This window comes from Equus caballus, chromosome 13, assembly GCF_041296265.1.
Source record: "Equus caballus isolate H_3958 breed thoroughbred chromosome 13, TB-T2T, whole genome shotgun sequence".
Lineage (NCBI taxonomy): Eukaryota > Metazoa > Chordata > Mammalia > Perissodactyla > Equidae > Equus > Equus caballus.
Window position 1 is genome coordinate 3045917 of NC_091696.1, and position 26305 is coordinate 3072221.

At 41.4% G+C, this 26305-nt stretch overlaps 1 protein-coding gene across 4 annotated transcripts in view; it reads left to right on the top strand.

Moving 5' to 3' along the window:
* Nucleotides 1–26305, top strand: part of SDK1 (sidekick cell adhesion molecule 1) — an 857904-nt gene that overhangs the window by 327639 nt on the left and 503960 nt on the right. For all 4 annotated transcript variants that reach the window (XM_070231391.1, XM_070231392.1, XM_070231390.1 and 1 more), the window contains exon 4: nucleotides 121–268. In XM_070231391.1, coding sequence (XP_070087492.1) covers nucleotides 121–268 — 148 coding nt within the window. The remainder of the gene's footprint in view (nucleotides 1–120; nucleotides 269–26305) is intronic.

A 26305-nucleotide genomic window follows, 5' to 3' on the forward strand; every position in this document is an offset into this window, starting at 1 on the left:
TTGCTTAATTAGAGCAACGTCAGTGACTTTGCTATAAAATACAGTTGTTTCCTTCTTTGAGCCTCCTCTCCCTCAAAAAAGAGTTTCCTGGAACTTCAAAGGTCTGGTTTTTCTCTGCAGATATGGGAAATTTCATGGATACAGACCAGAGGAAAACAGTTTCTCAAGGACATGCAGCAATTCTCAACTTACTGCCCATCACCAGCTGCCCCAGACCTCAAGTCACTTGGTTCAGAGAAGGGCACAAGATTATTCCAAGCAACAGAATGTAAGTTGCTCCAAACTTAAAAGTTTGAAACACAGCCCGTTATACTTGCTGGCACCATTTACATATTATGTGTACCAATTAAGCCTGGAAAAGAGTAACCTAGTCTAGTTGTCCTACCCCAGTCCTTAATAAGTAGCGATTTTAAGACCGGCTTGGAAATTTTTAAGCAGTTTAAGAATGTAGTCATGTAATGGTATTCTTCGTTATGCCGCATGCCCTACATAAAGTGCTCTTACTTACTCTTTAGGGTCTGTGTTTCCCTTTTTGGAATCCACTTTTTGAGATATCATTGTCATCCGAATTGTGTTTAGCTTCAAATACTAATTTAGTGAGTGCTGGTATTTACTTACAGAGCTGTGGGTTTTCCCTCTTGTTACCGAGCCGTGTTTGATACTACTTTCTCTGACGATAAAACAGTAATTACTGCTTATTTCTCTTTATCCTTTTATCCCACCATGACAGTTTTATTTCCCTTCATCTAATTAGTGGTTTGCCCGTCTATTGCAGAATAGTTGCTTTGTGATTAGTTAAGCATTATTTCAAGGTGTTCTTGCCTATCCCACATTCAGGATATTTATCTAATGCCAATCAGATTGTCTTCGTTTGGAGCTTAAAGTGATTAAAAAGAATTTTTGGTATATATTTCATTACTGGGTATTTTGCAATGTAATTTAAAGACGATATACCAAATACAAAGGTTTCAAGGATGAACATTTCTGAGAGAATCCTGAAATGCTAATAAGCTGAGGCTAAAAGTCAAACATGTATGCTGTCAGATGGTTGCGCTCAGATAAAAATTTGTGAGAAGATAATGCTCTCGTTTTGTTTTGTTTTTTTCCCCAAAAGGATATGTGTAAGACAATTTGCTGAATAAATTTCAAATGTAGCTATGAAAGGAACTGTGGGACCTCGGCTTGCTTTCTCCCCTGCCAGAGCATCCATGGGGTCTCTTCTCTGAGTCCAGCATCACGGCTCTTTCACCTGGGCATCTGAACCCTGCTTGAACCTAGACTATTCTTAAGCTTATATAGCAAATGTTTCTATTTTGGTTATTGGAAAAAGGAAAAACATTGAAATATATAAAATCTGTATTTTAAAATTCTAGTAAAAATACCAATTACCCTAGTAAATGGGATAACTGCTCTCCTTTTCCTTTATTTTACTAAAAGTTGCTTAGGTATCCACCTTTGTACTGATTCCAGTGATAACAAATGCGTCACCAGTTGGAGTGAAACGAAGAGGAGGGATCAATTTCTCATTCTTTTAGAGGCTGTTAGACTGAACAAAAGGCAGCTAAGACAAATTCTTGTCAAATATTCTGGAAGATTCCAGAGATGAGTACAGCATAGCTGGGCAGAGTTGGGATGAATGCTGGGAAGAGTTGGTACTAGGGAGGGGTGGGCAGGTTGAAGTAAGCTTCCTCTCAAACATTGCAACTTCTCATTAATGTCAATGGTAGCACAATTGATGGTGGAAGGATTAGCTCAGTGGCAAATAACTATATTCGTTTGTTAACCTGTGGTCCAGCTATGTTCATGAGACGTTTATTCAAGAAGTACAAAGGGATATAGAATGAAATAGCAACTCTTAATTTTATAAGCATTTCTTTTCGCTTGCAAATTCTTGCTGAAGACTCTTTAATTCCTGGTGAGCTAATAATGTAGAGATGCTAGTGGGGCTTTAACTTAATGTCATATCAAACAAACGATCTGCTTACAACCCTGAAGCTATTGATAGCTCTCCCATCTCAGCAGAATCATATGCCGGTCTACCTTTTTCTTTTAAAGATGATACAAGGCTGATTATGGATACTTACACATTTGCAAGGTTATATTTTCTACCTCATCATCACCCCCATAATTATTTAGTTTCATATTTTCTACCTCATCACCACCCTCATATTTATTAAGTACCTGCTGTGTAAGATATCATAAATTAGTACGTGCGTGGTTTTCTCCAAGTTTACACATCATTCAAAGATATATTACTTTCCACTTCTAAGGATGTTCAGCCTTGGACCACAGATGGAAGGGCTTTTCTGCATTGCCCCAACCCAGATGGTTGGCAGACAACAGTCACACAGCCTTAGATCTGTTCAGCGCCACCAGAGGTGTCATTTAAAAATGAACACTTGGTTCAGAGTGTTTCACACGTATTGAAACAGGTCAAGCCTCTGCACCTGCTTTTAACCTGATTCTCTGAGGTCAGTTCCCTGACACAGCGAGAGAGACGGCCCTTTGTCATTGGGCAGAGGAACCCCATCTCACCACCTCTTGTTCTTTAACGTTGGCTAGTTCCCTTCCAAATGTGAACTTTAGGCTTACAATGAAACGACTTTTTTTTTTTTCATTTTCAAGGGAAACAGCAAGTCTAATGTTTCCTAACTTGAAAAATTAGTTCAACAGTCTATTAATAATTTTAATGGCAGCTGTTATTTATTAAGGACAAACTTTAAAGGTCTCTCTCTGATCCTCCAGACTGCCTTCTGAGGCAGGTGTAATTGGCTCCACTTAGAGCTATCAGAACTGAAGATTGGAGATGTTAACCGACCTGCCTGAGGGCACACAGCTGACAAACGGCAGAGCTGGGATTCAAACCCAGTCTGCCTGACTCTGAATCTCATCCTCTCTTCTGCATCAGGCTAATTCTTCTTTTCGCTTTATTTTGCTGAACTTCTTTATGCTTTTGATTTATTTTTTCCATTCGCTGCTTTAGCCTTTTTTTCCCTTCCTTTTTAGAGAACCAGCTTTCAATTTGAAATACAAAGGTTAGCCCAGGTTGCCGTGAGCCACAGGCGTATACAAACACATGTGCCCACATCAACACTGAGCATGCCTGCGTATGCATTATTTATCCTTTTCATATTGGGTCCATTGGTCCCTAACTTCAGAAATTTTTGGCAAAGCAAAGGTAAATTTGGCCTTCCAATTAAGGCATGGACTTTATGAAATTCAGAGGCCTAGTGGGCGATGGGAGTGGAAGTTATCTCTGTGTCTCTGTATAGGGGTCAGCAGGTGACAGCACAGAGTGGATGGCAACAAGACATATAGGGGTGGTTACCACGTGCAGAATCCGATGCCCTATCACGGGCAGGCTCTTTGTTCTTCAACTACATCCTTGTTGAATAAGAGGTTTAAATTGTGTTGGGAAAACAGCAGCAGAAATTTGTCATCATTCGCAGAAAAGTGGCTGAAGTGAATGTCCTGGTGGTGGGGCTTGAGCTGCCTCACATTCGTAGGAGAAAGGCTAAGTGAAAAACTTAGAAAGTTCTGACTGCAGTTTGGGCATTTTTTTATTTTTTCATTCATTCATCAAGTACTTTTTGAGGGTATACTGTGTGCCCAGTACCGTAGCAGGCACTGAGCAGACAGCAGTAAACAAAGAAGTCCCCTGTCCTCAAGGAGCCTACCTCCGGGTGGAAGGAAGCAGATGCTCACCTGCTGAATATGTGCTCTGCCAGCTGGTGATGAGCAGCGAGGAGAAAATAGAGCCAGTGAGGGGGCAGGGAATGCGGGGTGAGTGGGTTGCTGTTTGAGACACGGAATCAGAGAAGGCCTCTCTGGTAACAGACTGAGCAGAAACCTGAATGAATCAAGGGAGCAAGGCGTGGGGCTATATCACTGAGAACGGCGAGTGTGAAAGTCCTGAGGTGGGAGCGTGCCTGGTATTGGAGGAGTGCCAGGGAGACCATTGGGGCTGGTGTGGAGTGAGAGAGAGGGCTGGAGATGAGGGCATTGAGCAAGCCGGGGCCAGATTCCTAGAACTGGGTTACTCAGCCAGTGAGGACTTCGGCATTTATTCTGGGGATCTGAGCAGAGCAGCGACGCAATCTCGCTTAGGATTCTTCTGTTAAGAATTGTGTTAAGAATAGACTGTAGGACGACAGAATCAGAAACCAGGAGGCCCGTGAGGGGTGTACTGCATTCATTCAGGTGGCTTAGATGAGGGTGGTTTGGGTAGAGGTGGTGAGAAGTGTCAGATACTGATATATTTTGAATGTAGGACCAATAGGACATCCTGTTGGCTTGGATGCGGGGTGTGAGAGAAGAAGAGAAGCCACGAATAACTAAGAATTTTGGTCTGAGCAACTGATAGATGGAGTTACCATTTCCTGAATGAGCAGATGATTTTGGGTGAAGCAAGTTTTGCACGTCTGTGGGGGTGGAGGGGCTGGTGGCGGTGTCTAAAATGTGTTTTGGCCGTGTTAAGTTTGTGATGCACAGTAGATGGCCTAGAGGATCCAGTCACTAGATAGTTGTGTGTGTCTGCCTCAAGGTTAGCAAAGAGCTCTAGGTTAAACTTGGGGGTTGCTGGTGTATTAACGGTATTTAAAGTTCTTTAAAGCTCTGTGTGAAACATATAAGCCAGTAAGCAAAGCCCAAAGAGTTCCATTGTATCAGTTAGATGCTCTTGGCTGCAAGTCACAGAGGATGACTCCAGCTAAGCAAAAAGAAAATGTGTTGGGGTATTTAGAGAATTACAGAATCGAACCAATAGAAGAAGATTGGGTGGTAACAGGGCTGCTCCTGAGGCCTGAGGTGCAGGGAGCGAATCAACACTTCAATGGCCTCCCAAGGATGTCCAGGTCCTTATTCCTGGAACTGTGTGAATACGTTAGGTAACACGGCCAAGGGGGATTACGGTTGCAGAAACAGTAGGGAACTGATGAGGTGGGAAGGTGGGACAAAAGGAAAAAGCAAAGTCCTAGGATAGTGCAGTTAAGTTGGCGTCTGTACCCACCGTGGCAATGCCAAACGCTCGCAGCTGTTTCTCTCAGCATCTCGCCTTCAGGCTTTAGCTGGTGAGAGTCACGATCCTGTTGTGTTTGTAGGTCCTGTCTCCTCAAGTAGCCTTAACCTCCCCTGAGTATTGACCATCTAAAACGTCTTTGTTTTTATAACTCTATCTGGCCTGGTGCTATGCGTAGCAGACGTGCAATACTGAAATGCCTGAATGAATGAATGAGTGAATGAATGAAGAAATGGGAAGAAAAGTCATGTAATAATATCTGTAAACTTCCTCACCAAAAAGGAAAAATAAAAGCATAACAAACCTTAGGAAAAAATGCTCTTCATGAAGGAGAAATATATCTTGGAAAGGCAAACTATTTTGAAAGAATTGAGAATAAGTTATACTCAGAATTTTGATTAGGTGATTACAGGTTTTATTTATCTGAGAGGATGAAAAAATGCATGTTTATTTTTCTGATTTACTGAATCCAAACAGTTTGCTACATTTGCATTTCAAAGATGAGTATAGGCTTGTCTTATACATAGAGTCTAATTTGCTAATACACTTGCTCTATGTTATTTTGGTTTAGATATGTGTTCTTTGTTTCCTGTTATTTCTCGAAATATGAAATGTGAATGTTGATGACACGCAATATTTCTCTTACCTCCAGGAGGTAATTTATGTCGGCAGTTATCAGATTAGGACGCAAAAACTTGTTCTGTACAATGCCATTCTTTTGCTTAATTGCAGGTTCTTGTGCTCAAATTGCATCCTGTAGCCAACCTGACAGGAATGTGAAAGCACAAGTGTACTTGCATGTGTTTTCCTGGGAATGCGAGGTTTATAGATTAAATATTTCAAAGCTCCCATCAGCTTTGCGAGACGACTTGCCAGGAATGATCTGAATTGTGAAGTATGGGCAGTAAACAGCATCCCAGCTGACTTAGAAACAGTCTGACTCATAATTGTCCATGCTTAAACACTTGAACATCCATTAGCTTATTACCATTTCATTTCAATTGCTTCAAGAAAGGTTTGTTTAAATTAGCACTTGTATTGGAAGTCACAACTTAATGCTTGAATGAAGGAGATCTGGCTGTAATAATGTTTTTATAGTTAACTTTCAAAGTAATATGCTTTAAAAAATTTTATATTTTACAGGCATTTTTTGCATATTTCTAGAGTATGTCTATACGTGTGAATTGAGCCATATTGGTATAAGTCAAAAAGACTAGGAGATACGGGCTCCAGATCTGCTTCCGCTATTAATTCTGACCTTGGGCAAATTATTTACTCTCTTTTGCCTCCATTTTCTCAAGTCATTGTTGAGGAAGATGTACTAAATGACCCCTAAGTTTCTTTCTGGTGCTAATATTCGGCGATGCTCATGAAGTGGTACCCAGGGCTAGTGCTGCCTCTCCCTCCCTCTCTTTCTTCCTTCATGCATTTGATAGATATTTATTGAGCACTTTCTTGTGCCCAGCACTGTTGTAGCTTCTGGGGACAGAAATGAGGCATCGGAGGTCCTATCATCAATGAGTTATGGTCCGGTGGAAACAGGTTAATAAATGGGAAACTTTCAGAGGAGGATGAACGCTATGAGGGCAATGAATGGGGGGGACAAGAGAAAACTGAGTGGGAAAAGGGGGGAAGTGGATGCAACTCTACATTGCGTGGTCAAAGACAGCCTCTCTATGCATGTGACATTTTAAAAACCATTTTAGAGGCTGGCCTGCTGGTGTAGTGGTTAAGTTTGCGTGCTCTGCTTCAGTGACCCAGGGATTACAGTTTGGGATCCTGGGTGCTGACCTAGCACTGCTCATCAGGCCATGCTGTGGTGGCATCCCACATAAAATGGAGGAAGATTGGCACAGATGTTGGCCTGGCGACAAGCCTTCTCAAGCAAAAAGAGGAAGATTGGCAACAGATGTTAGCTCAGGGCCAATCTTCCTCTCACACAAACACCAAAACTCATTTTATTGTTTTAATTTACATACCATACAATGCACAGATTTTGAGTACACAGGTTGACGAATGTTAACAAATGTGTACACAGATATAATCACCATCCAAGTTGAGTTCTCTCACACAGTTAGTCCCCCTTCCCCCTGCCCATGATTCTACTTTCTATTATCATAGCTTAGTTTGCCTGTTCTAGAATTTCTTATAAATAGAATCATAGAATATGAAATCTTTTGTGTCTGCCTTCTTTCATTCCTTGTAATTTCTGAGATATTCTCAAGGTGATATTTAATAACAATAATTATTAATATTTTTTGAGCACCAGGCACTGTTTTAAGTGTTTTCTCTATAATGACTCGCTTGATCCTCTCAGCAGCCCCGTGGGCTGTACTGTTATTATCTTTGCTTTACTAATAAGAGTGAAGGCAGAGAGAAGCCGACAGCTGGTCAGTGTTAGAGCCGTTTGGAACCTGTGCCCCCACCTGCCCCTCTGTGCTGTACTGCTTCGTCAGCTTGATATCTGAAAGACGAGGAGCCATGTACAGACCAGAGGGCGAATATTCTGGGTAGAGGGGGAAAATACATACAAAACAGGAAAGAGCTTGTTGTGTTTGCCAAATGGAAGGGGCTACGATGTGGCTTGGGCATTGTGCAGAGGGGGCAGAGAGAGTGGAAAGAGGAGAGACCTGAAAAGGAAACAGCCCCTGGAGGTGCAAGAATTGAGAAAGGAATCTGGATTTTATTCTGTATGCAGTGGGAAGTCTTTGTGTTTTGGGAAAATTTTTTTTGAAATTGTGGTAAAATATGCATAACATAAAATTTACCATCTTAACTTTTTACGTATACAGTTTAGTGGCATTAAGTGCATTCACATTGTTGTGCAACCATCACCACCATCCACCTCCAGAACTCTTTCATCTTGTAAAACTGAAATTCTGTCCCATTAAACACTAACTCCCCATTCCACTCCCCCAGACCCTGGCGCCCACCATGCTACTTTCCATCTCTATGAACTTGACTACTCCAGGTCTCTCATATAAGTAGAGTCACACAGGATTTGTCCTTGTTTTCCAGCTTTAATTAAACTTAGCATTTTGGGTTAATTGTAGATTCACATGCAGTTGTAGGAAATAATACAGAGAGATCCCATGTACCCTTTAACCAGTTTCCCCAAATGGTGAGATCTTGCAAAGCTGCAGCACAATATCACAACCAGGATATTGAATTGATACAGTCAAAAGACGGAGCATTTCCGTCACCACCAGGATCCTGCATTTTGCCTTTTATAGCCACAACCGCTTTTCTCCAGCCCTCATCTCCACCCTAAACTCTGACAATCACTAATCTGTTCTTATTTCTGTAATTTTCTCATTCTCTTGAAAGAATGCTGTATTAAGTGGGATCATGCAGTATATAACCTTTTAGGATTGGCTTTTTTCACTCAGCATAATTCTCTGATTCATCCAGGTTGTTGCGTGTGTCATTCTTGGTTCATTTTTATTGTGTAGTATTCCATGATATGGACACACCAGAGTTTATATAATCATTCACCTCTTGAAGGATGTTTGGGTTGTATCCAGTTTTTTGCCATTTTGAATAAAGCTGCTATCAATGTTCCTATACAGGTTTTTGTGCGAACGTAAGTCTTCATTTCTCTGGAATACATGCCCAAGAGTGGGTCATATGGTAGGTACATTTGTAGTTTTTTTAAGAAAATGCCAACTGTTTTCCAGAGTGGCTGTGCCATTTTATGTTCCCACCAGCAACATGTGAGTAATCCAGTTTCTCTGCTTCCTCACCAGTGTTTAATGTTGTCACTGCTTCTTGCTTTAGTCATCCTGATAGGTATATAATTATAATTCCTTGCGTTTTTAATTTGCATTTCCCTAATGGCTGGTGATGTTGAACATCTTTTAATGTGCTGATTTTAAAAAGAGTCAAATAGGAACAAATTAAACTTCTTGAAATGAAAAATATAATCATTTATTTAAAAAGTTAATTGAGGGGCTGGCCCCGTGGCCGAGTGGTTAAGTTCGCGCGCTCCGCTGCAGGCGGCCCGGTGTTTCGTTGGTTTGAATCCTGGGCGCGGACATGGCACTGCTCATCAGACCACGCTGAGGCAGCGTCCCACATGCCACAACTAGAAGAACCCACAACAAAGAATACACAACTATGTACCGGGGGGCGTTGGGGAGAAAAAGGAAAAAATAAAATCTTAAAAAAACAAAAAAAAAATAAAGATAATCCCAACTTTATTAAAAAAAAAAAAAGTTAATTGAATGGGTGAAAGAGCAGAGGAGATGCAGCTAAAGTGAGAAATATTGTTCTGGTAGATCTGAGGAAAAAACTTAAAATACAGCACAGAGATAAAAAGATGGAAAATATAGAAGACAGGCTAAGAGATATAGAGGATAGAATAATCAATAGATATCCAAGAAGAGTTCCAGAAGGAAAGAATGGACGATAATGTCCAAAGTGATAATTGTTGTGATATTTCCTAAAATGATGAATCCTCAGAGTCAAGAAGTAGAATGAGCTCCAAGTAGGATAAATGAAAATAAATCCAAATCTAGATATGTTATAGTATAACTATAGAACTTCGAAGACGGAGAAGAAATCTTAAAAGCAACCATACACATAATTCAGGTTGCCTCAAAGGAACAGCAATTAGATCTCAGTCAACAGCAATAATAGAGAAGTTAATAAGACAGAGATAATAGAATAATATCTTCAAAATGCCAAGGGATAACTGTCATCATAGATTCCATTTCCAGTAAACTGATATCCAAAAGTAAGGGAGACATAAGGATATTTTCAGAGAAGACTGGGAATCTACATTTCTGAGAACTTTGCTGAAAGATCTACTAAGAATGGGCTTGAAGAAAAATATGATATGGGCCAGCCTTGATGGCCTAGTGGTTAAAGTGTGATATGTTATGCTTCAGCGGCCCAGGATCAGTTCCTGAACATGGAACCACACCACTCGTCTGTCAGAGGCCATGCTGTGGCAGTGGCTTACATTTAAAAAAAACAAAGAAGAAGAAGAAGATTGGCAAGAGATGTCAGCTCAGGGCAAATCTTCCCCAGCAAAAAAAGAGAAAAACATAATACTGAATCTAGAAGGAAATAGAATGTTAGAAATTTTGGTCTTCATTTTAATATCTTCTCTAGTTAAGAGACGTTTAGTAATTGCAATTTTAATATATTTAAATAAAAGATGATGAAGTAGAGATAGTAAATTGAGATAACTCTTTGGGAATTTTTTTTAAAGATTTTATTTTTCCTTTTTCTCCCAAAGCTCCCCGGTACATAGTTGTGGGTCCTTCTAGTTGTGGCACGTGGGATGCCACCTCAGCATGGCTTGATGATTGGTGCCATGTCTACACCCAGGATTCGAACTGGTGAAACTCTGGGCCGCCGAAGCAGAGCGCGCAAACTTAACCACTCGGCCACAGGGCCGGCCCCGCTTTGGGAATTTTTATTGAGAATGGCTGCAGAGAAGTGGTGACTGTTTTGAATGGGTACCTGAGTTCAAGGGGTGTGGTTTTTTCTGAAGATGGGAAATACCAGAAAATATTTATATGCTAATGAGAATTCGCCACTAGAGAAGGAGAACGTGAGGATTCAACAATGTATGAGTCCACTCAGAGGAGCAAAGTCCTAGAGAGGTGGCAGGCTGGGTGCCATGGGCAACTACATAACTGCATGAGAATGACGGTTCCACTGGGGGGTGGTCCACAGGTTCCATCACTGTATGTGGTGGCCCTTCAGGGGATAGCCTTTGATAAAGTCAAGGGCAGCTTCTGCTATAACAGAACTGAAGCCTAATATGGGTTTGGATGAATGTTGTTTGGCAGACATGCTTTTGGAAAATTGAGGGCTTTCTTGTGGATTTTTATTTCCTCTATGAATATTGAGATGAGGTTATAAGTTTAGAGTGAAGTGTGGCAGAAGCAGAGAAGTGAAGGTATTAAATAATCACCGAGAGAGTCAAAAGCAAATTGAGAAGCATGCTAGGCTTATGGGACAGTTTGAGTACAGGTGCAAGGTTGTGGTTTGTGGTGATGGATTTCTTCAGTAAAGTTGAGAGGTTCTGATGCAGCAGTAGAGAATGCAGCTAATTGGGTTTAAAGAAGTTTGAAGTTTAGCCTGACTGTCACATGGGAGCAAGAAACAAGGATGTCAAGGATATTTGCAAGGGGGTGTGGCTCTTGGTTGTCTCTGAGTTGTATGAGGGAGGAAGTGATGAATGGTCAAATATGGCAGAGTCAGAAGAGTGCAGGAGTCTATAAGATGGAAGAATAGCTGGTGGGGGAATGAGAGGAAGTAGGTGTATTGGGCCCCTCAGATCCTGACATCCTCACCTTGCCTACTGTATTCAGTCCCAGACATCGGGCTGTTCCTCCCATTTGAAAGGATCAGGTGATGCAATCCAGAAAGGTGGCCAAGTTAAGTTCTTGTGGGATGAGCTCTGACCCTTAGAGAATCAGAGAATGGGTGTATGCTAGTGATGGGGAGTGGACCTGCAGAGAAATTTCTCAGGCTGCTCCAGCAGGCCTGTTCTGTGAGGCATAGCTTCAAGCAGCCTCTCTGAAGTCATCTTGTGGGTCAAGCACAGCTGCACAGCTGCAGCCAGCAGGGTCACACCCTCCTTTGTCTGTGCTGTCTCCTCCTCTCCCTCCTTCCTGTGACCGTACCCACCGGGAAGCAGTCAACATAGAAGCTGTTGCAGAGGCTCTGTTTCCCAGGAAGACTGGGGTAGGATATGGGGTATTTGAGATCTAGACTTTGGAATGAAACTTTTAGAGGGCTTGGCAAGGTTTAGGGAGCGGTTTGGCAAGGTTTTTTGGCAAGGTTTACCATGAGAGTGCAGGCTGAGATGGGGGAGGAAAATGTCAGCGGAGGCGGAAGGGTTAAGACACTGAGGCGACAGTGTGAGAGTGGGCTTCAACATGGATGGTAAGCCACCTGGGATGATGACAGGAGGAGGAGGAGACAGGGAGATGGAGACCCAGGAGATTCCTTCTCCAGTAAATGGGGGATGGGAGGGTTAATGAGAACCCCAGTAGGGGACACGTTGAGAATAAATGGTGGTGTAGCTCAGTCATGTGGACTTCAAAGGAGCTGGGGTTTGGAAAGAGCAAGAGGAGAAATGACAGAGCCCACTGATGTCTTCGATGGGGCTTGCTGTGGGTAACTAGGCACTGGGAATGCCTCCTGGAACTGCTCCTTGCGCATTTGGGTCCAACATCTGGCAGCTTGAAGTCCTACTGCGGTAGACTGAATATTTGTGTCTCCCCCCGCCCCCCCAAATTCATATGTTGAAAACTTTCCCAGTGTGATGGTATTGGAGGTGGGTCTTTGGGAGGTGCTGAGCTTGTGAGGGTGGAGCGCCATAATGGGATTAGTGTCCTTGTAAAAGAGACCTCAGATTGCTCTCTCCCCTTTTCCTGCCATGTGAAGACACAGCAAGAAGGCATCGTCTGTGAACCAGGAAGCGAGTTCTCGCCAGACACTGAATCTGCCCATGCCTTGATCTTGTACTTGTGCTTTGTGAGAAATAAATGTTTTTTGTTTATAAGTCATCTAGTCTATGGCATTTTGTTACAGCAGCCCAAATGGACTAAGACACACACCCCGGAAGTATCTATCCGGGGGCAGGTCACATAACGTCAGGGTGCCTCAGCTTCATCTAGAAGCCAGACTCTTCCTCCTGAAATTGTCCTGAGATTTAACAGGAGATCATGAATGAGAAAGAACTTACCAACTAATGTTTGAGGAAGTGAAAAACAGTACATGGTACATGTTACCCACCCGAAAAGTTGTGGCCTGATGTGTACCTTACTGATGTCCTGTGTAGATGTGTCTCTGTGCATGGCTGTGTGTGTAGATGTCTCTGGGACTTAGAGCCAGCTGGGAGGGAGAGCCCCAGGGGTAGAGAATATGCTGGAGCCACGGAGCATAGCAGCCCTGCCCCAGTATGCCATAGCACCTGTACATGCCCCACGGGCTTTTCCACTGCTGCTTTCTAAAGCCAGAAAGTTCTTTCTGTTGTTCTTTTTACCACATCCAGGAGGAGTCCCATTGTCTGAGCTGATATTACCCGGGGGCAAATTAGTGTCCATGGAAGTAGGTAAGAAAAAGATTGGAAGCATTCCATTGCTTCAGTGACTACTATACAGAACGCTGACGAAGGCTCCACCTTACTGTGCTTTGTACGAGAAGCTCACCGTGCAAAGTGAGAGGGGGGCTAAGATGGCTGTGAGAAGTTCATATTTCCTTTCCAATTGTCGGGCAGTGTGACATTATTGGATGAAGGGTTACCTTATAAACACTGTTAGATCTGGTCATGGGCTATAGCTAGCAGTAGGCAGATATTTAAGCACGAGGTCTGCCTCGTCACATGATGCAGACGGACTTAACGCAGGTTGTTAAAGCGTCTTCTCTTTGGTAATGTTTGTTGGGCATGTGCAGGCGGCTGACACTGTACCTGCTGCTTTGGGATAAAGGGGACATCACAATTAGAGAACCATTCTGTGCAAACTGAATAGCCTAAGGGCAGGGGGTGGGGATCTTAGAATTATTTGGTTCCATTTGAGTTGGCAATGTAGTGTTTAATGACAAGAGTTTAATATTCTATGTACCAATTTTTCATTTGAAAGTAAAATACCACTTTATTTTACAAGAGCAGATCTAGTGACAATAATGCATTTCTTTACAAATATTAGCCTATTATACATCTTAAGTCAGTTGCACATAATTGCGTTTCACCAACTCTGCATAATACTTTAATTAAAACTTGGATAATTAAAATACGGTTTTAATGAACAATAAATTCTGAAGTTGCCAAGCCTGGAACGTGTTAGTTGAATCATACCTTGCTCTTTTTTAGCTCTTAAATTTGTATTCACATTATGTTTTGAAATGGCAGCAATCATGAGAAAGAGGCATTCTTTAAATGCATATAATAGTATGTACTCCTAAATATGTTTCTTTATGGCTATCATATATCTTTCTATCTCCCTTGTATATAGTTGGCTGTTTGCTACTGACTTTAATCCCCTGAAGCAAGGAAAAGAATTTTTAAATTTTTTTCCCAGTTTTATTGAAATGTGATTGACATACAGCATTGTTGTAGCTTTAGGTGTACAACATAATGATTTGATATATGTATATATTGCAAAATGATAACCGCAATAAATTTAGTTATCTATCACCTCACATACTTACAAATTTTTTTCTTGTGATGAGAACTTTTAAGATCTACTTTCTTAGCACCTTTCAAATATACAATACAATATTGTTAACTATAGTCACCATGCTGTGCATTACATCCACAGAATTTATTTATCTTATAACTGGACGTTTATACCTTTGACCACCTTTACCCATTTTCTCCACCTTCAATCCCCTGCCTCTGGCAGCTTCTAGTCTGTTCTCTGTTTACATGAATTTGGTGTTTTTAGATTCCACATATAAGTGAGATCATACAGTACTTGTCTTTGTCTGACTTATTTCATGTAGCACAATGCCCTCAGGTTTCATCCATGTTGCAAATGACAGGATTTCTTTCTTTTTTACAGCTGAATAATATTCCATTATGTATAATAGTCTCAAATTTTCTTTATCCGTTCATCTGTTGATGAACACTTAGGTTGTTTCCATATCTTGACTATTGTACGTAATGCTGCAGTGAATGTGGAGGGTTGCTATCTCTTTGAGATGGTGATTCCGTTTCCTCCAGGCACATACCCAGAAGTGGAATTGCTGGATCATATAGCAGTTCTATTTTTAATTTTTTGAGAAACCTCCAAACTGTTCTCCACAGTGGCTGCACCAGTTTACATTCCCAATAACAGTGCCCAAGGGTTCCCTTTCCTGTACATCCTTGAGCATTTGTTATCTCTTGTCTTATTGATGACAGGCATTCTGACAGGTGTGAGGTGGTAGCTCATTGTAGTTTTGATTTGCATTTCCCTAATGATTAGTGATGCTGAGCACCTTTTCATGTACCTGTTGGCCATTTGAATGTCTTCTTTGGAAAAATGTCTATTCCTTTGCGCATTTTTTAAGTGGATTATCTCTTTGTCTTTGAAGGCCCAGCATCTTAGCACAGTGCTTGGCTATACTAAGTAGTTAATGTTTATTGGATGTATGGGTAAGTATTTCTTGAATGAATAAATAAATAATGTACTTGGCTAATTCTGGGGAGATGGTGTGGGACAACGTGCACTACACCGAGACTCAGAAAACTAGGGTCTCATTCTCAGCTCTGTCACTTAGTAGCTGTGTGACCTTGGGCAAATCCTTTAACTATTCCCAACAAAAGTGATATAATGGGATATCTCAAATGGAAATAATAGGCGCTACCCTACCAACCTCTTGGAATTATTACAGGGGACATTTATGTGGTGGATAAAATTATAGGTATGAAAACATTTTCTAGCCTGTAAAGTAAATGTAATATAGTGGTATTGTTTTTATCATTCCCACTTCTGTTCATTATACTCTCTAATTTTGTACATAAACATGCAGTAGTATTTGAAGTCAACTATGCACCAACTCATTTGGAACTATGGAATTTTTAGGTAGTTTTTGTAATGAGTGTTCAGTCCTGGGTCAGTGGCACCTTGTAGTACAGGATACAATGAGCTATGACCCTCCAGCCTCCCCTTCGCCTTCCCTTCTCCCCCAGTTATAATGCCCTTGGGAAATTCAAGCCAGTCTTAATACTGGCTGGGTAATTCAGGAGGCTTTGCTACATGTACCCCTACTGTACAGTACGTTGCACAGTCGAATATAAGTGACTTTTATTAGCTTCTCTTTTGGATTGTCAGTGTCAGTGTTGCTCTCCCCCAAATACAGGTCATTTATTCATTCACTCATCTGTTCATTTAACAAGTGTGTAATTGCGCTGGCATCAGCCATGAAAGTTACTCCTGAAGCACCAGATTCCCTATGAGGGAAATATGATTTGGACTCTGGCCAAGGGGATACTGCTGGAGTTAATAAGTCAAGAAGACTTTGGGATACTATTTCATTTGTAACCTAGATATAGGGCATGGTCTCTACAGGCAGCCTCTGGTGATGTGCCAGGATGCATATCACCTTGTGTATCCATGGAGAGCCAAAGGTCAGAGTGTGATTCGATTTATACACACACTTGGGGGACACTATGTCATGGCAAGCCTGGTCTCATCTGGTCTTATCCCAGCTACCATAGGCAGAAATCTTGATACCAAAGTGAAGTTCTGTACAAAGGAGGAGGGGAAAAGAAACCCGTGGAAGGAAGGGATGCGCTTAGAGCTCAGGGAAAGTTGCAAGATGTGTGTCCCACCCCAGGGTGTGTGTGCACTTTAGGGTGGGGGCCGCGAGGAGGCTGTGAGCTGGAGAGATGAAGGCATTGGGGGAATGGGGAAGGTCAAAGACGGTCAAACAGATGAGAGGCGGCCAGCTAAACTTGGGGAAGATGCTGTTACGTTTAGCAGCCTGTGTCCACTTGATGCCCTCTTGTGGGAAGAGAGGCAGCATTTCCGGGGAGTGCAGTACACCCTGCAGAGTCCTGGAGATGGCATTTATGAAAGTGGTCGAGGACTGTCACGGTCTGTGTAGGAAAGCTCCTGGATGAGCGTAAAGTGTTTGAGGAGCAGGCTGGGCTTCAGGAAGCACAGTGGGTTTAACTAAGAAGGACTGACTGTGAGAACCAGCTGCCCTCTTTAATCATTTTCTCATTCTGGGCAGGCCTGACTTAACGTTTGGGTGACTCAGCTTTTTCACATGCAAAATGGGTTAAAACCAATCCTGTGAATGTCTGGTTTGAAAACATCTTGCTGATTTGTTGGTTGGAGCTCTGACGAGGATTGTGGGAAGCTGGCTGTCCTCAGGAGGATGAAAGTCCCGGGGCAGAGTGAGTGATGTGCAGCCAGTGCAGATGCTGTGGAGGGTCATGCATTTCTCTTGTTTTTCTGCAAGGCTGCTCTAAATCTTCATGGCATTCTCATAAAGAAACAGAGGAGATGTTATCACACCAATTTTGTGAGTGACCACATAGAGGAAGAAAGTGGCTACGTGATGTAAGGTCAGATGCTACATCAGTGACCCAGCCAAGGATGGAGTTCAGCACCTGCCTGATGTCTTTCTGGTTATTTCTGGGAATGTTTGTGGCAGAGTCAATCCCAGCTTGCCTCTAAGGGCTGTGATATAGCCAAAGGGGCCCTGCTTTGGGCATTTCTCACCCAGTGCTTTGGCCCCATGATGCCACATGTAGCCGGGTGTCCTAGGGCAAGTCTGTAACTACTCTAAGGCTCCTTTTCTTCATCTGGAAAACCCAGGTGATAATAAACTGGCCTGCCCACTTCACAGGACTTTGATTTTTGTGTGTGTGATAAGCAAACGTGGTGACAGATCTAAGAGGCTTTTTTGAATTATGAAGTGTCGTACCTGTGTAATGTGAAATCATTTTCTCATGAGGGCTCATTCTTTGCTGTAATCAGATCTGACCAAAGCCTAGTTAGATCTAATTGCTAGAGTTTTTGCATCCAAATGACACTTCCTAATGTCAAGGTCATCATTCATCCATTCAGTCTGTCAACAATGTGCTAGGCTCTGGGGATAAAAAGATCAATGAAAGGATTCTAGCTCTGAAGGGCTCACAATCTCGTGAATGAATCGTAGCCATTTCATTCTAGGTTATCTTGTATAGTCTTTTTTAAAATTAATGGCTTTATTGAGATATAATTCATCTATCACAAATTCTCTTTAAAGAATATACCTTTTTAAAGTTTATGACTCAGTGGTCTTTAGTATATTCATAGAGTTGTGCAACCATCACCAGTCTATAACAGGACGTTTCCATCACCCCAAAAGGAGGCCCCATACTCATTAACAGTTACCTCCCATTCCCTCCTCCTCCTAGGCCCTGGCAGCCATCAAGCTACTTTTTATCTCTATGCATTTGTCTATTCTGGACATTTCATATAAAAGGAATCATATACCACATGGCCTTTTGATACCTTATGTAGTCTTTATTCAGTTGGGTTTTTTGTCTTTTTTTTTTCCTCTTGCCTTTTACTGATCATCATTAAGTATTTCATTGGGTCTCTCTTTTGTTAATTTTCCTCAGCTAAGTTCTACCTGGGTAAAGAAAAGACATCCCTTCGTTTCTTTAATATTCGTCGGATACCTCTTTTGTGTCAGACATTCTGGCAGGTACTGACATAGAGTCACCTGGGTCCCTGTTTTCACAGAATTTATAGTTTGGTAAGGGTAAACAGACAAAAAATGAGCAGATGAACAAACATATAAAGAAAATCGAGTGGTAAGAGAAGCCCTATCCAAGGATATAATATTTAGACCAAAATTTGAAGAAAGAGAAGGAGTCAGAGATGCGAGGAGATGGGGCTGTTTTGGGTACAGCAGGGTAAAGAAACTGAAGTGAGAAGGGGCCCGGTGTGGTCTAAGACCTGAAGGAAGCCGGCGAGGCGACAGTACCATGCGAGGGGGAGAGTAGCCCCAAATGAGGTCAGCGGGGTCCAGACCGTGCAGCTATGAGAGAGTGTTTGGGTTTTACTCTAAGTGCAGTGGAAAGGCATGGAGGATGCTATGATCTGATTTGCTTTAAGAAAATCTGGCTGCGTTGTGAAGAATGGACAGTAAGAGGCAAAAGTAGAAACAGAGAATCCTTAGGAAGCTTTTGCAAACATCCTGGCAAGAAGAGCTGTTAGCTTGGATTAAGATGGGAAAGAGGAAATAGAGAAATGTAGAAAAATTAAAGCTATAGGTTAAAAGAATCAATAGTTATAGCATGAATAAATAACAAAATAAGGATTTAAAAAAGTAGAATCAACAGGAATTAACAGATGCAGTGGGTATAGAGGGGAGTTAGGCTTCTTATTTTGGATTTGAGTCCTTAGGTATATATTTACTAAAATAATGTAAGTAAATAATAGTATTTACAATAATAATAATGACAACTGGATAAGAATTGGTTTGGGGCATGTTAAGTTTGAGATGCTTATGAAAAAGCTGCGTAGAGAGATCACCTAGACATTTGGATGTACACGAGTCTGGAGCTCAAAGGAAAGATCTGGGCTGGAGATGCAACATTGGGAATCATCAGTATACAGGTAGTATTTAACACCATGGGAATGGATGAGCTCTTCTAGGGAGAGAGATTTTAGATAGAAAAGAGGAGAAGCAAGCTCTGAGGAACTCCAACATTTAGCAAAGGGTAGAAAAATAAGATGTTCACAAAAAGACAGAAAGGGCCAGCTAGGAGCGCTCGGTGTCATGAAATCACCAAGAAGAAAACTTTCTACCTAATTCCAGCCCATAAGTAGCCTGAGTTAGCAGGACTTGAATTCCAGTACGTATAAAAGAAGAAGAGGGAGATGATGAAAGAGAAGAAGTAAAAGAAGAAGGAGGAGGGGAAGGAGGAAGAGGAAAAGGAAGAGGAAGAAGAGATCAGCAGAGCATAGAAGGAGAATGGGAAAAAGGGAGAAGTGGAGGGAGAGAGAGAGGGAATGCCCATCGTTTTATAGCTTTCGTCACCTTTTGGGTAAAACCTACGCATCACGGACTCAGCTCCGCAGCCTGGTTGGGAAAAGGTCCAGTTTCCCTCTGCCGTAGCCGTATATTACAAGGCCCTCTGGACAAAACATGTTGTGGACAGATTAGAAAGCTTAGGATCAAACAACCATAACAGCACTAGTTCATGCTTCACCCAGGATGATTTTTCTTCGTGTTTTAGTGCTTGGTCTTTATCATCGCTGACGGAATTGCACTGTTTTACCTTGGAAGGTTATAAATGGGGAGGGATCCTTAGAACTTATTTATCTTTGAGAGCATGAATCTTTTCTTCTTCAGTCTAGACGCGCCCATTCATTACTAGACGAGGTAACTTATTATATCGAAGAGATAAATTACATCCTTTGGTTATACGTACAATATGTGTACTTCATTTCTATAGTCAGAGTCTATAGTTTAACGCATGAAGCAGTTTTGTGTATTACCTATGTTGAGTAATTTTGGGTATTTAGAAATTATCTGTGTGAAGTCTACCCAAGTTCACGGTCATTTTAGCACATCCCTTTCATTCAGTGACATCATTGGGAAGCCGTTATTGCCTACCCTGAAGATCCAGATTACCATTTACTGTGCTCTCTTGGGCTTAGTATTCTGTCTGAAACCTGTATCATGCCGAGTACTTGGAACAACTCACTTTTACTATCAATAATCTTATTAGCTTTTCTTATTTTAAAACTGGATATGTACAGAGATATCCTAGTCTGGCTTGAAGCTGCTGTGTATGGGTTAATATTATTGAATTAAATTTTAGTTAAATTTAAGAATTTTGTCTGTGGAAATGAATGCGAAACAGTCCTTGTGTTAATTAAAGTTGGAGAGAAAGGAGGAACTGGCAATCTGCTCTTACCTTATCTCTAGCTCTTTAGTCAGTTGATGTCTAGCTCTTTAGTGCCCGGCTTTCATCTCACACACCCTATATGAATTTAAATAAATTGTAAATGCCCTGGATAAAATTTAGTCTTTTCTTTGATCTGATGATGAAATAAGGAATTGTGGCAATCATAGAATTTTTGAAAAGCATCTAATGATTAAAATTTTTAAAAACCCTGTTTCTAAATATTTAGTGGAAAATGCTCTCGTCTTAGCATTTTTCTGTTATCTTACTGTTCTTCTTAATATCTTTAGGAACGGTAGTAGATACAACTTGCAAAGAAGCAGTATAAAATGTTGGCTAGGTATGTGAACCCTGAAATCAGACTGCCTGAGTTCAAACCCTGATTCTGCCATTTAATAGCTGTGTGACTTTGGGCAAATTATTCAACTTCTCTGTAGCTCAGTTTCCTCTTCTGTAAAGCTGGTATAATAATAACACCTGCCTCATAGGATTGGAGGGGTCACCTGTGTAAGCACCTGTGCATTTAGAGAGTTTAGACTACTACCTGGATCATGTCAGAGCATCATAACTGTTAGTGGCTCTTATTACTCTCATTATTGTTACTATTTATTTGAGTGTTTCAAATAGGGGAAGAGGCAGCGGTTGTATTTTTCTCTGGGTGTTTGTTCCCTTCAGGTAAACCTTGCAAAGCGAAATTGCATTTTGTATTTCTGATTACTTTCATCTCATCTGGAGGCGTGAAAATTGTTTCTTTAATCCTTTATGTGAACGAAAGGCCAAGTTCTCAATAGCAACGGGTGAGATGGAACTAATGAAGCAGTAGTGGAATAGATCCTGTGGAGTGAGTAGTAACTGAGTCCTGCAGGTTTTAAAGATATGATCAGAACACACCTCAGTCCTCTTTAAGAAGACATCGCTGGTTACAGGAAATAGGAAGCCCCGGAATGTTTCATGGGTGAGACTCGGAGTCAGGGACACACTTTTTCCTTACGCCTTAATCCTAAAAGGAAGAAACCGTCACTGCTGACAACTCTCTGAGATTCCATTTGTCCATTTCAAGACCCTACTTAGCAAGAGAGAGAACGTGGAAGGAGCCAGACTGTCTTTCTTGAGACCCCGGGAAAAGAAGGGTGCTGACAAGGGCTGCTGTGGAGGGCCAGAGGCTCACAGGCTCAGAGTCAGGGTGGGGCTTCATTCCTGAGAGCACAGCAACAGCCATGTTTAGGTTTCTGTGTTCTCCAAATGTGTCTCACGGGTGTATGGTAATATATGCATGCACACACATACACATCTATACATATATTTGCATAAATAAAGATATATAAATGTGTATATATGTGTGTGTGCATACACACATGCATGGGCACACACATCTATGCATACATGCATATATAAATATCTACGTATGCATGCATGTGTGTATGTATGTGTATATACATATCTATGATATAGACATATATTACACAGCTAGTGCACATGTTTGATTTCATTTTGGACTTTGAAGGAATGCGTAATTAGATTATTTTGTTTTAAATTAGTATTAATTAATATACTCAGACTAAATAAAGTTGAGTGAAGTGTTTTCATATTTTTAAATCTATTAGAATGGTAAGAGGCTTTGACTCTTGTCCGTATTTGAAGTGAGTAAAGTTATGAGTAAGATTTAGTAAGATTTGAAATGATAATAGATGATAATAAAACATCCTAGATCAGAGAAATGAACATCCATGTTTCTGTCTCCAAATAGGGTAATTTTAGGGAGATTATACGAAAACTGAAGCTTATTTCACACATACTAGTTTTTCTCCTTTGAGTTCTTTACTAAATAAAATATTTAGGGAAGTTGAATTTATGTTTGTGACATATCTCCTTGATTTGGGGCTTGTTCTCATGGTTTTGTTTACTCTCAGTGGAGTTGTCGTCTTAGAGCTTTGAGCTAGAATTGAGGGATTTGTCCAACAAGACATTGGATAAGTTGAGAAAATAACAGATATCATTAGACCCTGTGCTAGCAAGAGTGTGCACTGTGTAGGGAACCAGCTCGTTCCGGTTTGCCCAGGACTGGCCCGGTTTTAGCACTGAAAGTCCCCTAGGGCCCGGACACACCAGGATGGTTGGCCACACTACTTGTTGTTTATGGCTCCTATGGGTATAAAATTTGCCATATTATCATTACATATTTTCCCTACTAGTGTCAAACGCTCTGCATCTATAAGAAAGTATGAGAAGTAGAAAAATAAATCTGGCGTTTAGCTGTCTGTCCTGTAAATGCTAAGCAAGGCAGAAATGTTCCATGAAGAGAACTTAATTTATTTTCAAAGCATTTTTCTTAATAATATATCGTTGTCACTATAGGAAGAACTTGTTATGTTTCCATAGTATGCCAGGGATTGTAAATTTGAGAAAAATTAACTGTAAGATATTCTCTGACACCAGCATCTCATCTTAGTCTCACAGAATGACTGAATGACCAGTCACCTTTTTATAAGCATTCTAGTTTATTTCTCCCTTTGTTCTCCATCCAAACAACACTCAGTGCTTGTTGAAACACACCTGTTGAAATCAGCTCAGAGAGCATTTCCCAGTTTGCCACAGGGTGACATTTTTCTTCCTTCTTGGTGGAATCCTTGATAAAAACACACATGCCTTGAAGGAGATGTAAAATACAAGGCAAGTCAGAGGGTGCCAACAAGCTGTGTCGCTGGGATAGCCTTGGTCACAGCGATTGTTATAATGAGAAACACCAGGCCATTAATTGCCCCCATTGCTCAGGGCAACTCCAGCTATAATGCAGTTGTGTTGTGAAAAAGTATAATGAGAAAATCTAATATGTGTACTCTATTCTTGTCTGCACAGTTTATTCAGGTCATCCTAAAGCCTTTGCTGTTGTGCTTGTAAATTTGAAAGACAGAAATGGTATGATTCAGCTTTTGTATGCTTATATCTCTTTCTAGGGGAACTTTTTTTTTTTTGCTTACTTGTGGAAGTAGATGAAATCTGCAGGAGTTCTAACAACTTGGCATCTTGCTTGTGGCTCTCAGACAAAGGAACACTGCCTCCGGGAAACAGAAAATGTGACTTTCATATCTTCATATTTGAAAAATAGCAAATGATTCTGAGGGACAGTCTATCATTTTCAGGAAGAATAGATACCACCCATATCAACAGCAGAATGATTAAGGCCTTTACAATTTTGAGTTGCTTCTTTTAACTAACTCTGAGATCCTTGAGTTTACGTGAAAGTAGAGAAATAAATAACATATGTCTCTAAGAAAGAACAGACTGTCTGACTTGCTGTTTTTCTCAAACCCAAGAACGCTTGTGGACGGGCCCTTCATCTGTAAAGGAGGTTCAGGTGTGAATTCCCTGTGCTTTCTCAGCACGTGTGTGTGAGCGTGGAGACCCACTCTGTGCACCCAGAACGTCTCTAGCCTCGTCCCACCTTACAGCAATGCCTCAGCCCCTTTTCGCTGTACAACTAATAGTCTCAACTACGGAAAAGCTTCGAGCAAGTTCCGCAAACTCTCTTTAACATAAGGGGTAACTCATACGAATTTATACACCAATTAAAATAATGAATAATACTGCTTCTATTCCTGCTCTAATTCCCCTACCTTAAATCCAGCTAGGTGGGAATTCTGTGAGGGTAGGGACAGGTCTTCACTTACCTGTGCATTTCTTGCGTAAGACACAGAGCACCATGCATGTTGGTACTCAAGAAATATTTGTTGGTTGAATAAATGAGTGAATGAATGAATGAAGCTTTGTCTTGTGCCTGATATCCTTGAGTTCATCTTTCGTCCTTCCTCTCTCCCTTCCTTCCTTCCTTGTCTTCTTTTTAGGGGGAGGGAGGGATATAACTCTACAGCTAAAGGCAGGGAGAAGCAGTGTTTTAGGATTATTCCAGATGTGGCACGTGGTCCACGGAGAGGTGGTCCTCTCTCCAACGCTGACGCCGCGGCCGTCTGCAGTCTGTTTTGTGCTCCCCTGGCCTGCCAGAGTCAGAAAAGTGGCAAACGGTTTATTCACGTTTGAAATATTGAGTGTTGTTTTTCCTCCCTCCGTAACAGAGTCGGATTGATTTTTAGTGATAAAGATGGTTTCTCAGTTGGTTTCATTAATGAAGGGGCAGAGAAACTTCAAATACTTTCTGCCATCTTCCCGTGATTCGAATCCCAGGTGGTCATCAAGTCCTCTTTCTCCACTGCCACCACCTTCTCTTGGGCCCTCAGCATATTCTGCTTAGATGCCTGCGAGAACTCTGAACTGATCTCCAGGGCTCCAGCTTTGTCCTTCATCCACCCCCTAATCCAGTCTCTACCCCGGAGGTTAAACAGATCTTTCCACAGGTCACATGTCATCTGCCCGCCATCCCATCTTAAGTGGTTTCCCCTTGTCTTCAGGATGAAGTCTGAGCTGTGGTCCTCCTGGCCTGGCTGCCCGCCTCTGGCCTCCTCTCCCTTACCCTCAGCAGGACAGCTGTGCGGAGCAGTCTGCAGTGCCCCTCCTGGTCTAGGTTGTCTTTTGTCGCACAACCTTGGACATGCTGTTTCCCTGCCTAGAGTGCCATTCCTCTGACTGTTTTTCAGTTTTGGCTTCAAATATCACCTTCCATATCACTTTCTCTGAGAATATTTTGCAGGCCACTGTCCTCATCCTGGCTGCCCACTGAGACCAGGTTCAGGGTGATTTCAGTGTGGTGCGATGTCACCTGTACTTACCTCCATTGTTCGTCCCACCAGCTCTGTGCTGTAAGGGCCGGTTGGTTAGTTTCTCTCTACATGTGAGCTCCCTGAGGATAGACACCATGAATTAGCCACGTGTGTATCGCCAGCCCCTACAATAGCGCCTGGTGTGTAGGAAGGAATCAGTATTTGTTTGAATGAATTGGTTGATTTACACCTAACATTAATTTTCTTTTCATACTTATCTATTAAAGCACATTTGTGGAAATAAAAAAATCAAAGAGAGAGAGCGTACTTTAACCATGTCGGTGGAAAGGTAAGCTGATTTACTCCTTTCCTGCTTCAGGTTTTGCAGGATGGAAGGAGGGATAAGTGCTTGCATTTGCTCTTACCTGTATCTGCTGAGTCATGAGCAGTGTTGGCTGGGCAATCACATCACACTCTTTGAACTTGGAGTTGAAGTGGGTTTTTAATTTACTTTTCTTTTTAAGGACTTGTGCTTTGTTGATTTGGGTGCTCTTACAGTTTGGGAAATTGTATGGTAGGGATTTGTTTTTCCATTAAGTACTCCTAGGAGAAAAATAAGTGATAAAAGAAATAGAAATCCCAGTGAATTATGACACATAGAATTTCTTGTGCATGTCTACGTACCCTGCCAGGTTATTCTGACCTAACTGTAGGTAAATTCTCATCTCAGAAATATACATCCATGAAGTTTATCGAGTTGTTCAAGTGTAATTTTATTATAACTATATTATTATCAAAAACACGTCTTTGGGACTCTGCAGTTTCTATTTATTCCATTATTAGAATGATAACATCATTTATCTCTTTTTTATATGAGTCATTTGTAGAACAGCATTTTGGCCTAGAATGATTTTTTCAAGCTAGTTTTTGAAAAATTGGGGCTAACTGAAAAGTATAAACAGCTGGCTTACGAGGACTGCTAATTCTGTTTACCAGTGAAGCGGCAAAAGGAAATATCACTGAGAGTGTAACAGGAGCATACCCTGCATTAGCTTTTGGGGGTTTCATGTAAGTAAAAGAACTTGAAGGTTTAATGTTCCAGCAAGCTTCAATTCAATCCATTGCTCTCATTATTGCTTTGTTCAGTTAAGAAATAAAGGCACATTGCATTGAGATTTTAACAGTCAGCGTGTGTAAAGGGTCACTTATCTGCTTTATTTTGTATAAAGGCGAATTTATTTTAGAAAAGCATGTCTGTGGAAACAAGAGAAA